General features: G+C 41.3%; 5 protein-coding genes across 5 annotated transcripts; 2 read left to right on the top strand and 3 right to left on the bottom strand.

Annotated features, from left to right (window-relative positions):
- Window positions 1-1,271: 1,271 nt before the first annotated feature.
- LOC131878347 (caspase-6-like) lies at window positions 1,272-4,775 on the bottom strand. Its single transcript, XM_059224301.1, has 3 exons — window positions 4,612-4,775; window positions 2,680-3,408; window positions 1,272-1,986 (listed from the first exon to the last, which is right to left on the bottom strand). Exons 2-3 carry the CDS (start codon window positions 3,376-3,378, stop codon window positions 1,462-1,464), a joined length of 1,224 nt encoding a protein of 407 aa, XP_059080284.1. The 5' UTR covers window positions 3,379-3,408; window positions 4,612-4,775; the 3' UTR covers window positions 1,272-1,461.
- Window positions 4,776-5,078: 303 nt separating this feature from the next.
- LOC131878359 (protein chibby homolog 1-like) lies at window positions 5,079-5,951 on the top strand. Its single transcript, XM_059224311.1, has 2 exons — window positions 5,079-5,605; window positions 5,676-5,951. The coding sequence occupies exons 1-2, from the start codon at window positions 5,455-5,457 to the stop codon at window positions 5,873-5,875; spliced, it is 351 nt and encodes a 116-aa protein (XP_059080294.1). The 5' UTR covers window positions 5,079-5,454; the 3' UTR covers window positions 5,876-5,951.
- Window positions 5,877-9,775, bottom strand: LOC131878330 (uncharacterized). Its single transcript, XM_059224279.1, has 3 exons — window positions 9,435-9,775; window positions 7,207-7,411; window positions 5,877-7,143 (listed from the first exon to the last, which is right to left on the bottom strand). Exons 1-3 carry the CDS (start codon window positions 9,644-9,646, stop codon window positions 5,986-5,988), a joined length of 1,575 nt encoding a protein of 524 aa, XP_059080262.1. The 5' UTR covers window positions 9,647-9,775; the 3' UTR covers window positions 5,877-5,985.
- On the top strand, window positions 7,436-9,796 carry LOC131878339 (uncharacterized). Its single transcript, XM_059224291.1, has 7 exons — window positions 7,436-7,597; window positions 7,668-7,850; window positions 7,908-8,139; window positions 8,205-8,410; window positions 8,462-8,654; window positions 8,994-9,155; window positions 9,215-9,796. Exons 1-7 carry the CDS (start codon window positions 7,500-7,502, stop codon window positions 9,395-9,397), a joined length of 1,257 nt encoding a protein of 418 aa, XP_059080274.1. The 5' UTR covers window positions 7,436-7,499; the 3' UTR covers window positions 9,398-9,796.
- Window positions 9,797-10,267: 471 nt separating this feature from the next.
- LOC131883176 (translation initiation factor eIF-2B subunit epsilon-like) lies at window positions 10,268-12,917 on the bottom strand. The gene is made up of 7 exons (XM_059230565.1): window positions 12,704-12,917; window positions 12,323-12,621; window positions 12,078-12,249; window positions 11,645-12,012; window positions 11,225-11,574; window positions 10,940-11,152; window positions 10,268-10,872 (listed from the first exon to the last, which is right to left on the bottom strand). The coding sequence occupies exons 1-7, from the start codon at window positions 12,800-12,802 to the stop codon at window positions 10,367-10,369; spliced, it is 2,007 nt and encodes a 668-aa protein (XP_059086548.1). The 5' UTR covers window positions 12,803-12,917; the 3' UTR covers window positions 10,268-10,366.
- Window positions 12,918-16,275: the final 3,358 nt, after the last annotated feature.

Raw genomic sequence — 16,275 nt, 5'->3', positions numbered from 1 at the left:
AAAACTGTAGAGCGCTTCAACATCCTGGGTGCTTCAAGTCCCTTTTTCAAGTTTTTGTTGTAAGTGTCTGACCTGACGTGAAAGCAGAGAAAGCCAAATCTCAACTAATGCCTATCTTTTGATGAGTTGGCGACTTTTAGGAATCACAATTTTATATTCAAATTGGAAATCGCGGCTTCAAATCTTTTATTGCTTCTGATGATTCGGGTAACCTGATATCTTTCAGCCACTCTTAGAGGTTCATGTTCTTCACGGCCGATAATGAACGGGTAAAAGGAGCTGAAATGCCGGCCTGAACAAGAGAAGAAAAAAAGTGACGCTAACCGTGTGCTCCTTCTTTTCATGCGGCCTGACTATTTGTTCGCGAATCCATCTTATTTGGCGAACTTAAGGAATGGAAGTGCCCTTGTTCCTTCTTTTTCCAGTTTGTTTTGATCTTCGATGCAAGAGAAAATTTCGGTCATATTGGCTTTCAACACCATTCCATCCATGACCAAATCATAAAGGACTTCATGTGGGTTCATTCGGAATTCATCCTTCAGTTCGCAATAATAGTTATTTGCATGTCTTTACTTAATCTACTTTGAAGGCCTATTGTGTCTAAAACAGTTTTACAAGTACCAAATTTGTCTTATTTTTGGAGCAAGCGAACTTGGTTTTGACTTGAATGTGGTCAAGGGGTTCAAGGGATGGGTAACCCAACTTGATTTCCATGCATATAGTTCAGCATTAGATCTGCACCGTTGATCCAAATAGGAAGGTATTGGAGTTTTTCTTTCTTCAAGAAAAAGAAAGGTCTGTTTGCCTGGCGATTAAAGGGACAGTTGTTCCGGTGCGTTTCTACGGCTTCTCAAGTTCTCAACTACCTGAAATGCCTGCTTAATTTGCCTTCTTGTATCAGAATACTGTTTTGCTACTGTCTACAACTTTTTGCCTTGGCATATAGATGGCAGGTCAATGGTTGGGTTATCGTGTCCAATATTGCCAACTTAAGGTCACTTAACTTTAACTTAAGAACAAGAATAGAAAAGGTTATTTATCATGGCCAGACGTTCAGCTTATTGATTGTGCATAAAAAAATGAAGGACGCTTTGGGGATTGAAAAACAAGAAACATTTGTTTCTTTGAGGGGTCATTACGATTACACCATTGCAAGATTATTACAATGTGAGTACAGTTTCGTTCTTGAAAAAAGGAACGTAGAACTCAAACCAAATAGGTTCCTTGGACGTTCATCAAAGTGTAAGCCAATAATAAAATAAACCATGGCATGAAATTGGTAACATATCGATTACATCGACGATTTATTCATTTTGAGTACATTAATTGAGCTCTACGAAGAAGAGGATGAAAGCCAAATTCATCATGTTCTCACCGAGGAGGTAGTAAATAATTGATTAATAGGATGATCACGGCTTGAAACTTGTTGGATGCAGTAGATCAAAGAGCCCATTCCCGTTATCATTGGTCAATATCACTGTAGTCGTCCTCCTCACCAATGGCAGATTGACGTCGTCTTCGGGGACTATCCGGAAGGTCGGATTGAGATCGGCGTAAGCCCTTGGGCGAGGATTTGGCCTCGGGTAGGCCGGGATTGAAATAGATCCGCTTGTACAGATGTCTCATCTCGATATTGCACGTCTGCTTCTCTTGAGACACGTTTGAGAACTGGCTTAGGCGCTCGGAGGTAATTCGAAGAAGATCTATCAGCTCCTTGTCATGGGCGTGATTCATGAACACCTCCACCAGACTCTGGATGAACCAGGTTCCCTTAAGATGATCTCGAAGGCTTACATAACCGGGGATTGTACTGTAGGCGATGATCATGTCCTCCCAAGTGGGGCGGGCTCGATCCACGTCCTCAAAGTTTGAAAAGGGAATGGTATCTTTGTCGGATCCAATTCGACGTTTCCGTGCCATCGGCATGGACACTTCATCGGGAAGCATCTCTTTTTGACCAAAGTCATTCTGTTCCCCTCGACATGCCTGAAGCACAGAGAGAGCTTTGGTTAATGATAATCTAATCTCGTTTATATCAAAATTCCAGAAAGGATGAGATTGATCTCATCTTGAAGCAAATAATTTTGACACAAGTGCTAGCACCCAAAAAATCATTTCAAGCGACAAAAGTCCGTTGTCTTTGTACATTTTAACAAATAAATACAAAATCTCTCTTGCCCCAAATGCTTGGAAGTTCGGTGACATAATCTTTCACCGACGCAATTTTTGAGGCCAATGTCTTCACTAGAAATCAAAAAAAATGATTAACTGTGGTATGTCATTTTCGTTACTCACAGTAAAATGTCCTATTAAACATCCTTTTCATCTCACCAAATTTGGTTGAACTTGTAGCAAGAAAAAGAGAGTGCAAACCTCAGCCAATCTTTGCTTGAGAATGCGAGTCTTAGCATTTTTGAGAGGCCATTAGTGACAATACATTTCTTTTTATTTTCTGTAAAAGTTTTTTTAATGATAACTTAAGGCGGGTTTCTGCTTCAGTAAAAGAATAATAAACAGCCCCATCCTTGATTTTGTCCAAAAGCCCAATGAATCATAATTACAAATGATGAAAAGTATATTGGTTTGATAAGAAAAACGAATAGCATATACAAACAAAATCTCTACGGCCTCCTTCACCTCATTGATGACACCAATGCAATATTCATTGACAGAGTTTACCTGAATGATGAAGAACTTGGGCTTGCCGATGAGTAGAGGTGCGTTCTGATTATTAAAGAGCTCATAAATGGCCTCGGTGGGAATGGAGTGTCCCTCGGCAGTGTAAATATGCCCATCTCGGCCATGAGACAAAATAGCCAAGATCATCATGTCTCCATGAAGATGGCGATAATCTGTCGCCAATTCACGCAGAGCCACTTCAAAATCTCGACGACACAAGTCGTGCTTCTCAATCACGTCAAAATAAAGGCCCCGAAAGAGCTTTTTCAGGTTATCCACATCCACGTGTGAACCTACCCGTCGCTCTTGCACATCATTGTCGAACTTCTCGATGTCCACAATCATGGCCAAGCCTCTGGGTTTCGAGATGATATTGTAACAAGGCATGCCCGCCTCAATGGCCGAATTGTTCCGGCGAATGGACGGAGCCCGTTTGATCTTGACATCCAAGACGCCTTTCTCCTCCACCTCCTCCATATGACAAGAGTCTTGACTGCTGGTGGCCGACAGGTTCCGGTGCAAATACAAGTTGGCTTGTCGCTCGGTCTCGCCGGCCCCGGCAAATGTCTCGGTAAGACCGGACATTGGCGAGACCGAGGTATCTTCGATGTGAAAACCGGGTACGGACGGTGACGAGAGGCTGGATTGCAGTTGAGAGGGGTCCACGGACATGTGGGTCTGACTGGATTGGCTGCTCATGATGATATACGGTCACAGACGAAATGAAAGCTAAAAATTGAGCCAAATGCGGGTTTTGATTAGACAAGATGTTGTGACTGGTGACGATGACAGGAAATTTACTGCCAATAACCGAGGAGATATGGGCGAGATTTCAAACAGTATGAAGCATGCGTGTGTCAGATCGTTGTTGCTAAATCTCATGATGTCAGTGAGCAATGGAAAGAAAAATTAGAACTGAGATAAGAGAAACTAAAAGGGTGAAAGAAGAGAAGAATCTAGTACGTTTCTAAATTGGGGTTGATTGGAGCGGAGGTGCCAAAAGCAACTGACTGTCCCTTTGGAGACAAGTAGCGGGTAAAGAGACTTTCATTGTCTCTTGTCAGACGCGATGAGTCATCTCTGATAATGGGGCCATCAGGACAAGATCGACACTTTGATAGGGCTTCTTTTTTGACTGCTCTTGCTGAACAAAAATTCAAGATTGGTCTTGACGGTCTTGACGCTTGCGGTGTCTGTTATCATAGAGCCCGCTCTACTAGCCCTCTTGTCGAACCTTTCGATTTCTTGCTGGGTTACTTGCCCATTTTTTGCTACCCTTGGAACGTACAATGATATGAGCGCCTGCGCATACAATGGATTATGAAAATCCATATTATCAGAAAATGGCAACGAAAAATAACCTCTATGTTCTTGGTGATGATTATGTTTTATTCAGGGGCTGGTTGAGGGTAAAAGTAGGTGGAAAAATTGGTTAAAAATTAATTTGAGATTCCATTCAAAAAAAGAATTGCTTGTTTCTATTCTGAACTCTTTACGTATGCTCAAGTCGATTGCTATTAGTTTCAATTAGAGGCCAGTCCAAATAAAACCTTGAATGAAAAATTGGAGAAACAGAAAAGAGATGCACCTCCGCAATCGGGTAGATTGATCCAGTTCAGGTAAGAATTAATTAACCGTATGATTATAACAGAACTATCATTCTCAAAAGACGATTTACTTTGATACATAATAAACACGCCACTGAGCCTGTTGCCTGGAGGAAGCACATCAACCCATAGGCAATCCAAGGATTCAAGCTCAAACAGCTAGAAGTATCATTTTGAAATATCATATCAATTCATGAGAACCAGCTCTCATTGGGTACGTAATAAAATGAAGGACTTACAAGGAACCAGGTTTTGATCTGACCTGACTGAGTATCAATCCTGCATGCCTGCACCTTTCCATTTGCAATTGTATGAGGCAACTTACATCAAAATGCAGCAGAACGACCCCTCGTCCCATGGAGAACACACAAGCTGTTATTTGCTTGTATGTGGTTCGTTGTTCACCTTTTCTTCAACCAATGTAAGTCTCACTTTTCACCTCACCACTTCTCCACCGATGTCACAACTTTACTGAACATCAGCTGCACGTTTCCCGTCTTCAAATCGAGTTGTTCGGTCATAGACCCGGCCCCACTGAACACGAATCTTGGTCGTTGTTCGTTCCATGCCTTCTTCTTGTTTCGTTTCAAACCCACACCTACTCGCGTGCCTTCCTCCCGACGTAAACTACGTATATCCTCTCAAGAACGAATCGTAACCGGACCAGACAGACCCTTCAGGAAAGTCAGACTGGTCCGGGTCGTTCTCCACAAGATCAACGAGCACTCGAACCATGAGGGAACGGGATTCCTTGTTCCACGAACTAGACTAGATAAAGATAGATTGTAGTTCTTAACATGCCACTAGTACTACAGTATATTAATATCCAAAGTAAACATGAAGCTACGTCAGCGAGGACGGAATTTCCGGAGTGCCATGATAACGTAGCGTCGCAAAGAGTGCACCTTGCGGGGAATTTAATTAACGTCCAATAGTGTGTATAACCCCTAATTACAATATCCTTGGATTCAACTTTACGATGCCCTAGGTTGCAAGCTCGAACTCTTTGACAGATTGGTGAAGAATTTGAGTATCATGCGAAGCCTTTAATATAGACGAGAACACCTGTTTCTCAGAGTACCTGTCAAAGGGCTTTCTTTACGAGCTAGAACAAAACAACTCAATCCATAGTCCAAATCTAGAATTACGAAGTTAATTTCTGTCTACCATGCCGTTCTTCAAGTTCAATCGCCAAAGGAAGTTATCCCAAAAGAGCAAGTCTTCGTCCATGGGTAGTATTTACAAAGATTATGGACAAGAACATCCAAGTAATTCTAGTACTTGGGACCCGATCGACCCAGGACGGACGAGCTATCGAGGTAATCGTAGATATAGACCTATGCATGCTATGGTGCATCTGATCCAACAGAAACGTGCCATACTTTGTAGAGAGAAAGATATCAGAGGATGTGGAATCCAATCGGGAAATACGAAATCTTCAGGAGCAAAATCTCAAACTTCAAGAGGAGAAAAACGTGCTCCAATTGAAGGTCGAAATCCTTCTGGACATGCTAGCTCAGAAAACAGCCGAGGCAGAGCTGCAAGAAGGGGATCTACTCAAAATGAGGAATATCCTGGCCAATTCTTGAGTTCTTTTCATGATCCATAAAAATATATATTTAATCCATGTTAAGATGATGTACAATTCTCAAATGAGCCAAAGGAAATGAAAACAGGAGGTTCAAGTATGCAGGCGGTGTCAAAAGCCTAAGAACTCGGGCGGGTTACTTCTATGCACGGGTTTACCCGCTTTCTCTATGAGTTGCAAAATGGGATCGTCGAAGAATGAAGGGATATAGATGGCAATCCCCTTGTTCGGTATCATAGTGGATTCCAGCGGAATGTGGACACGCATTCGGGTAGTGGTAGTAGTGGTAGTGGTAGTGGTGGTGGTGGTTGTTGTAGTTGTGGTCGTGCTAGTAGTTGTAGTGTTCATTGTTGTGGTATTCATCATCGTGGTAGTCATTGTCATGTTGACCGTGGTCATATTAAGCATGGTCGTCATGTTGCCCATTGTGGTCATATTACCCATTGTGGTCATATTACCCACTGTGGTCGTGTTCCCACCACCCCCGCCCCCTCCGCCACCAGAAGTGGTGGTCGTGGCTATGGTGGTGGTTGTGCCCATGAACTCATTGCATTGGCAATATCCCCACTTCCCGGGGATCAAATAACCGTGACGATCAGTTTCTGTAGCACACCAAGGCTCATTGTCCTCCAGGGAAGTGCAAGACCAAAACTCCAACTCCCGATATCGGAACGGAAAATGACAAAAGGCCTTGACTACAGGTCCACCAATGGTTTTGCATTGGGGCAACTCGATGGGGCATTTGGCTGAACAATAGCCCCATTTCTCCGGAATGTAATTGTTCTGACCATCTACATCTGTGGCACACCAGTATTGATCATCATCGAAGTTGATACATGCGGTGTGAATCACTCCATGGTATACAAAAGGCCAACGACATTTTTGAGTAGTTTGTCCTGATCGATAGGCAGAGCATTCCGAAAACGTTTGGACCATCCCCATTCCGGCGTTTCGACCGGTTTGGACTTTACTTGCCAATTGGTCTTGTTCCTCGAGGATTTGAGAAATGTTGGTAGTGGATTGTGGGACTGTGGTGGTTGGAGCAGTGGTGTTGAAATGCTCGGGGAAGGCAACTGCAGTGACCAGATTTCGGGCCTCAGGTAGATTTTCGAAGAGATCTGGATCATCATATTGGTAGTCCCCTTCAAAGTCGTTCCTTTTCGTTCTGCCGTAGTCTTCGCATTCGCAACGAACAGCCACGTATAACTCGGAAATGGCAGGTTTGTAATCTGGGAGGGCCAAGGTCTGGAATTCTTTGATCTCATAAACCTGAACAAAAACAGAAGGTCTAAGATAATTGCTTTGAATTAATGTATTTGACGGTAACCATACCTCGTTGCAAACAATGCCAGATTCCTTGCATTTTAATCCATCGCAAAATTCTTGATGAACATATTGGGTCACGTTTTGGTCCAAATCCAAAACCCGCCTCGATATTTGATCCACAGCGAATAAAGGCACGGTCACTTTGTGAACAGTATAAGGACATTTCGAAGCAGGGATTTCAGTTGATAGGTCAACTGGATCAAGTTGCAACCTAAAGAAAGAGCAATCAATTGGGAAAAGCCATCAATCATCATCAAATCATACTTCACAATGACGGATGGCTGACTACATTCAATCAAATGAGCAGATTCGGTATGTCTCGAGTTTTCGTGACAATATGTGTTTTAAGCTCATTCTGTTGGGCTTCAATTCCTGGCTGGAAAAGCGGAGAGGTCAGGTAAGAACTTTCACACTAACAACAGTACTAGTACTAGTAATAATTGAGGAGCAAGTTATGCGTTTTGTAGCGAAGAGCTTCGTAAAAGGCTTGGACAGACGAAAGGGTCCGACCCACTCATAAGACCGTGGGACAATCCTGACCTCGAGTATCTTCTCGCCAACGACTACAGGGATTATTTGGAAAGTGAACGTGCAGTGGCCTCATCTAAGAGGCCCAATCAAGGAGAAGCGACTGCAAAACTAACAGCCACGTAATTTCAAGCAAATGACCAATTCTCTCGAAAACCTACGATAAACTTATTTTTTAGCGAAAGAGCTACAACCGAGTCATCTTTGGAGCTCACAAGTGAGGAAATATCCGATTCGGTGATTGAAGAAGATGAGAAGAACTCCTCTGGTGAAAATAATCGAAACGAGAAAGTGGTGAAAACGAGCGAAAATACAGATACCAAATCTGGAAATTTTACCAAAGTCGACGAAGACTATGACGATTTCATGAAAGATTTGCTGACTATCAACTCGACAACAACGGATCAAAAGGTATATGCGATACATAAACAAATGTCAATTGAATCGAACATATTTGCCTACTTCCATCTCTGAAGTCAACAAATCAGCAAGCGGGTCTAAGTAAGGGCGATGAATTGCTCTCTGCAGAAGAGGCAAAAAGTTTAATGGTCAATCAAACAACCCCTGGAAAACGAACAACTCTTGCACCATTGACCGATTTATTTTCCAAAGCGCATACTACTGGTGTCACAAAAGAAGAGACTCCTTTGAACACTGAAGATTGCCTTCCAGTTTCTTACAGGTCAGTCAGAAAGGCATACATTTTTTCTGCTCTAAATACTCTCAGTTGCAGGTTAAAAGGAATTCGAAGTTTAATACCCCCAGAGCTACTGTACGAACTTGCCAAGAGTCCCATAGGTGGATATGTATTATTTGGGTCCAATGAATTTCCATTGGAAGAAATCAAACCCAAACAAGAAAAGGCTATCCTTGCCAATGGTCTGCCAAGCAAGGTTCTACTGAAGGAAGTATTGAAACTTCTTCCTGTAAGTGTTTCAAATTGCATATAACTTTGCCAAATAAAATTAACAAGCCATGGAGTTTGAAAACTAAGCAAGGGAATATTTGCTTCAAACGAAATGAAGGTGACTTTGACCGTACCAACAAAACTCCTGAAGAAGAAAATAGTTGAAATAAATGAAAAAGATTGGAAAATAAAATAAAAAGTAGTAAAAGGCCTAAGGCCTCACTTCCTTTGCCCTGGAGAAGATAAAAAGTACCCTCGAAAGTTACTGATCGTGGAATAAATATGTTTAAGTATCGAGTAATGTCAAATAAAATTTTCACAAGGACAGTTGGGTCAATAACATATCATCATTTTACAGGTTGATGTAGACAGTAAAAACCCATTGATAGGTACGAGGCTCGATGATGATTCTTCTGATCCGGCATTGCAAGATTTTTTAGATACAATTGAAAGCGCGGAAAATCAACAACTAAATTGGACTCTAGTATCAGTGGAGGAATTTCTAGATCTGTCTCGAAAGGTTTGACAATCGCATAAACTCGCACTATCAATACATTACTACATCTCTACTCTTTACAGGCATCCATATTTATACAAACTGGCGAGCCCGGTTCGTTCACAAGTTTCCTATTAAAAAGAGGGCCAGTTACGGCACATTCACAACCCGACCAGGAACCTAAGCCATTAAACACAACTATGCTGGACAATCTGAAGGAGCTTGAAATTCTTCGAGATAAGCTCAAGCAAATAAGAGTGAATTAAAATCAGCTTTCCAAACCGTATAAAATCGACTTCATACCCCTTGAGATCCACAGCTTTGCATTCCACGTCCGTACAGCATCCTTCGGGTTGTCGAAGAAGGTCGCCTTGAAAGAGGCCCTCGTTGAGACAGGTGGGTAGGTTTTGAGCCAAAACAGAGGCAGGATAACCGAAAACAAGACTGAACACGAAGATGCAACTCCAGAGGGATAATATCCTACTTTTGCTCGAAGGATTGGGCGTGGGGTCCATTCTTTTGATGGGATCAAAGGATTTTTTCGAGGATGATGAGTGATGACCTCTCCTCTCCTCGCCAACACACGTGCGGATCAACCAACGTGCTTCAGAAGAACTGATGAGCAGGAAAGAGTAGACAGCTGAGCAGAGGACAACTCCCGGAAATGAAGCCAACTAGATGAAAAAGTATGCCAGTGTGACGAATTATTTGCCGCCAGAAATGTCGAATAAGGTTATTTCCTGCTGGTAGATGATAATAGGAGGGATTTAGGTTTGCGAGAAAGACCAAGTTTGCAGGGGTTAGTTTTTATCTTGGATCTTTTGTCAACTAAAAGGAAGCGACAATTTATTATAATTATTCGGTATTTACTATTGTTAGGGAATAACCATCTCCGACATTGCAAGCTCTGTTGACAAAGAGGTCGGGCAGGAGGGCATAGTTGTGAAGCAGTAGGTTTCAGAACAGTCTCTCGGTTTAAGGTAAAGAGGGTAGAAATACTTTTCCAATTACAGCCTACTACTACTATCAAAAATTGTTGGTCAGCCAGAACAATCTGATGCACCTTGTAGGCGGGTCTGGTGTGAGTTTCGTCTTGAGCCGGCAGCGATGATATGTCATAGAATAGATTCGCAATGCTAAAGCCAAATCATTTCTTTCAATTTGTACCAACAAATAAGGAAGATGTGGTGAAACACATGAGTTTTGTAAACAAGTTTAATGAAAAATATCCGATATCACTCTGAGTCGTCATCATCATCATCTTCGGACTCTTCCAACCAGTCGATGAAGGGCTGGATTTTTTTTCGGAAGCCAGGACCAAACGATGGGTGCCGGTCTGATTGGCCAAACCACTTCAGCACAGCATCCTCTGTGATGATGTCTGTCTCATATAGGAAGTGGATGGTTTTCATTGCCACGGCCAGGTAATCCGAGTGATCTTTGCAATGTTGTTCCAAAGTAAAGAGGCATTCGATTTGGGCCGCAGAGTCTTTCACGTACTTAGATAGGATAGGAGAAAATGCTTTGATCACCCTTTGGATCTCTTTCAAAAGTTTCGGTCCGGAAAGATCTTTTTGCTGACCCGGAATTGCAAATACCGCTGAACAAACACTGTGCACCACTTGATTTGAAGAGACAGCGTAGGCGTGACGAGATGAATTGATTTCCAAAATCAAATTGTCGGCCTTAATCCCTTCCTTGAAGCCTCTGTGCAAGGACTCGAACACTTCGGCATTGAAAACTGAAAACGAAATTTCGATTTTAAAAGAAGCATTTGAGGAGCTACGGTAGAAAATGTCCACTTTTACCTGAAAACTTGGCGTCATCATCCAACATTATGTCGCAAGCTTCCTCCAGGCCTTCAATATCTGATTCGTCACTTGAGCTATCGTCTTCACTCATGTGTACGTCCTTCAGGGAAAGGCCCCATATATCTTTAGTGATCACCTCGATTTCATCATCGTCCTCCTCATCTTCAACATCATCAACATATTTGAAAGCCTTGGAGCCAATCTTCAACCCTACAAGGCACATAGTAAATATTAGCAAAAACATCACATGGGTTAGGAGTTCCATTAGATGGCTTTTATTACCATCATTGTCTTCTCCGCCTTCATCATCTGAGAATCCGCTGTCTTGAGGTTGACTGACTATTCTGGATCCGGAGGTCAACTCAAACTTTGCTTCAAATTCGACATGATCGCCCAAGACACATCGCTCATGAATTATTACCCCAGGACCCAATTTCGAATTGGATCCTATTATTGCTCCTTCAATGTAACAATCATCATCAATCGTTACATCTCTGTGAATTATAGAGTTTAATATGGTGACATTGTGGCCGATTCGACATTTTGCGCCAATGGATGAGTTTTCAACGCTTGAGTATTGCCCAATACGAGTACTGGAACCCACGATAACATTTTCTTTCAAACATCCACCCCTAAAAAATGAATCACACTTGTAGTTTATCTAACTTGTGATTATAATCAAAACAGAGATTCTTTTTTTACTTCTCGATGATGACATCTTTGCCCTTGTAGACGTTGTGCCGTTCATATCGGTATTCTCTGGTCTTTTCCAAGCCTATCAAAATCATGTCCGGCACAAAAGGAAAACTCCAACGATTCAAGACATCCTGAGTTACGACTTGATAGGTGAGTAAATTGGATACCCTCGCCGCATAATGCTCTTCCACCTCGTGAAGATAGATGGTGTTCTCAATCAAATCATTTTCAATCACACCCTTGAGAAAGTCGTCCATCGTTTGGAAATCAAAATTGTCGGCGAAGAGCGGTGGAATAGCCGGTGAACACACAGCAATCCCCGTTTCCATTAAATCAAAGCACAATCGCACCTCATCAATCCCATCCAAGAGTTCCTGAAACACATGCAAACCGTGAAATTAAAATTTCACAAGATGATTGCTTTCAAAAGCTTGCTTACCAAAGGCACATTCAATTTTGAGGAATTGGCTTTTTGATGATGAATCACGCGATTGGTGTCTCCGTTGGTGGCGATAAACACCTCTTCATCCAAAGTCCGACCAGGATGACATGGAGCAGCCTTTTTGAACACCAAGGTCATGGACGCATTCCGATCTTCGGTCAATCTTTTCCTAGTTGTTTCAAAATTGAGCAATGTCTTTCTCCATATGCTCAACAGTCAAGAGAAAAAATGAATATCCTCACTTGTGCCGCTCTAATATCGGAATCAAGTCAACATTAGCCACAGAATCGGCTTGTATGAGAACGAAGTTTTGCCTCAGCAATCCCTTGGCATCTAGATCGCGAATGGCATCCCCAAAAGACCTTCCTTCCTCATTGGTGATGACCGTGATGGAGCCCAAATCCGACTTGATCTCGGCCAAGAAGGCCTTGATTTGATCCGCGTGAGAAGTGCAGTACACGATGATATCGTGGATACCACAGGATTTGAGACAAGCCAAGGCATAATTGAGCATGGGGCGATTGGCCAAGGGTAACAAACACTGAAAGGCGAAACGACCCATAATAATTGGGCGACCCTAACAAAGCAGATTGCCGATTCCGCATCAAGGATGAAAGCTATACTTTGGGCGTGTGGATGGTGAGTGGACCGAATCGACGGTCATAGGAATCCGCAATGATGACTCCTTGCAGGGTGTCCTCGTTCTTCAAGTCAGACATCATGGTTGAGGTTTATTATCCAATGAATTTGGTAGTGGTTCACATCGAATGTGATGCTCACTCACTGTACTACTGGATACGTGCTTCCTGGCTTGATGTCATCAGAAATCTGTTTACTTTTCTCTTCTTTCAGCAGACACATTGGTGCACAGCTGACAGTGTGGCCAAAGTTTAAGCCGTTTAAGACGACCACGTTAACACTTTTGGAGAGAATTGAAATATTTTTGAATTTCTTATGTTTGCTTCAAACAAAATTGAAAACTGATTTGAATTTCAAATTCAGTCTTTACCTGAATTCTCTCCAACAAAATGCCAACCAATATCAGGGTGTCGGACTGCATTTGTTCATGAATTTTGTTTACTTCACAAAAGGCTAATTTGTATTGCAGGAATTTGGTTTTTGCTCTTTTACTTTCCTCTAACAGCAAGAAAATCTATCTAAAACAAATTGACCCGCCTGATCTGCAATCGATCAACGCCATGGTTTCGACCAGAAGTAACGGCTCATAGATAAAATCATAGTTGATGTACTTCATATGCCAGTCCAATAAAAGGAACGGTGTAACCTGATTAGGACTTTAATATTGATTGATTTTCACATTCATTTAATATTAACAGGGAGGGTCTAAAACAAACCGACAGAAACTGTGCTTGAAAAATGCCCTAAATTTTATCATCGATGATTTTCAAACACAAGAAAAGTGCGGCTTTACACAACAATGGAAAAGTCAGGATTGAATCTGGTTTGAGGGTTGAAGTGGGACCAGTGCTGGGGCGAGTCCAGCAGAGGAATAGAGTCTTTCATTGTTCTCAAGTCGAACAAAAAGACTCATATTGCGAAACTTAAACCAAAGAATAAAATTTTTTTCACAAATCCGGACTTGAATCATTTAGAAAGTACTCGGACTCAAGTCTGGACTCGCCCCAGTGTAAGGTAGTGCAGGGATTCGAAAGAGAGGAAACGATACGGCTTTCCTTTGCCCACCAAGCTAGGCCAATGCGTTGAATTAAGAGAGTGACTTCTATGATCAATAAAACATCATTGTCCATGCTACATTGTACATTTGTGTGTTTTTTTTTTAAATATTGATCTGTTTACAACTCTGTTCATATACCAAATATTGATGAAATAATTTTGGAAATCAGAAGAACAAATGAAATAACCATGAACATAAAATCGAAAACAATCAATTTGTCTTTGAAATCAGTAAAATATTGAGCAAAACTTTCTCAAAAACATTCCTAAAAAAAATCATTTCATCAATTGATGAGGAACTTACACTGACAAATAACAAATGAAATGTATGAAACAGGCAATAAAAGCACATGTACATGAATATTGACTTATTTGAATATCTAGGATGGACAATTGATAATTTGTTTCAATCCACCAATTTGACAAAACAAACATCAGTCATTGGTGTAAAATGGATGGGCTGTCTTTGGGTAGATATAAATCTCTACTTATTATGAAGTTTCATATAAGGCAGGCATTATTTAAGGGGCAAAGAGTAATAACTAAATCAAGTTCAATAGTTTTCAATTTGAATTTTGGACTCCTATGAATTTAGTTTTTAGCAAAATCAGCATAAAATTTAGTCTGGTAAAATAGGTGCCATATTTGTAAAGATATGTCATTCCACAATTACAAAGCATTCAAATGAGTTTAAAGAGCAATTTTTTACTCAGAGCTATAATATGTCTACTTTTGGTTTGAGTGCCATTCCCAGAGTGAGAACCATAGTTTCATAACAAGTGCACCAAACTACTTGAAATTTGGTTAAAATCTTCCTGAAAAATATTTTTAAGCAATATTAGTAGCATAAAAGTATTGATTGATTGTGTTTAGAGCATTTTTTTGCTTTATGAAGAAAAATTAATTAGCATTTTTCAGTAACTGTATTTCAAGACATGTCAGAAGTCATTATAAGTATATTCAAACGCCTTGTTTGAAGCACATACCATCAATGGTTACAAAAATGATACTAGTCGCATATTTCGTGCAAAAGAGACGGCAATAATTGACATATAAAAATTTCAGAATCAATAGTTTAGGCCTAACATGTCAGGAGAGGTTAGGGGATCACAAAAAAGTGGCGTTTCCTTGCTCTAGTGTCCTTGGGTAGTGTAAGAGTGGCTTTACACTACGATGGAAAATCAGGATTGAATCCGGTTAGACGATGTAAGTAGGACTAGTGCGGGGGCGAGTTTTTCTCAATATGAGTCTTTTTGTTCGACTGCAGTACAGTGAAAGACTGGGGTCGCCCCAGCACTAGTCCTACTTCCATCCTGAAACCGGATTCAATCTTGGTTTTCCATCCTACTGAAAATCCGCCCCAAAGCCCCCAATCTTGGTTTTCCATCCTACTGAAAATCCGCCCCAAAGCCCCCAAGAGAAACGGAGAGATTAAAGTAGTTGGGACTGATCAGTGTTCAGAGAAGGTACGTTTTCAGGAGGATCCATGAGCTATATCCCAATCCAGGTTCTAGCTAGGGTCAATTGTAGCTTTAATGGGCGATTTGAAAGCACCTTCAAGACCTCGTAAATCTAGGCTAGTTAGAACATTAAATTGACCTCTCTTGTTTCTCGGGCTCCATCATTGTACAATTTGCTTTTTAAATATTCGTAGGGAGTATGTAGATGTTGTTCCAGTACCGTCCTTTAAGTCAGACTTAGACGAGGTTTTGATCAACACAGCTGACCAACCCGACATTAAAGGGCTAGCCAGATCCGCCAACTCTAAGTTGCTGGTGGATGTGATATTACGGGTATATGGATATAAAGCTGAATAGGAAATATATTTTTGGCTTTGGGGATTCTATCTCAAGTAGCATTAAGGAAGTCCGCAAAAAATGGTAATTTCGGTTGGCATTTTTCTCGAGTTGGTAACTAACGACCAAGAATAAAGCGATAAGGTATTTTCCTACACTACTCTTTCGGTAACGGCAATGATGCTATGATAATTTTGTATTGACTGATACATTAAAACGTTTAAAGCAGTATGGCATTTGTATTTGTATCACATGCAAATTTTCGTGTTTTTCATTCCAATCTGACACCAAGAAACGTTTTCATTGCCATGGATCTGGCCGCAAGCGATTGTAAATTTTCTTGCATTGCAATTGTTTTTGACCACCTCATTTTCCAGCATCCGCAGCAATGTGATTAAATCTAAAACAGATTTACCCTCTTGCAGCATGAATATTATCGCTGGTTTTTGAGAATATACATACTATCACGTCATGGTCACACACACACACACACACAAAAGTGCGACAAATGCTAGATGCTGTAGTTTGGCAGGAAGCGTGAGTTTGGCACTGTATCCATGATAAATATGAGAACATCGCTCTGGATGTGGATTAACGATATTGGTTTCGGTTCGGCGGCAACAGCTCTCGTTTGAACCTAAGTGCCAAGCATCCAAGGCAATCTTTTCCGTGTTTTACATTTCTGTCCCGTCTCTTCTCAACTC

Source organism: Tigriopus californicus, chromosome 1 (genome assembly GCF_007210705.1).
Source record: "Tigriopus californicus strain San Diego chromosome 1, Tcal_SD_v2.1, whole genome shotgun sequence".
NCBI lineage: Eukaryota > Metazoa > Arthropoda > Copepoda > Harpacticoida > Harpacticidae > Tigriopus > Tigriopus californicus.
This window is presented reverse-complemented; position numbering and strand designations above follow the sequence as displayed.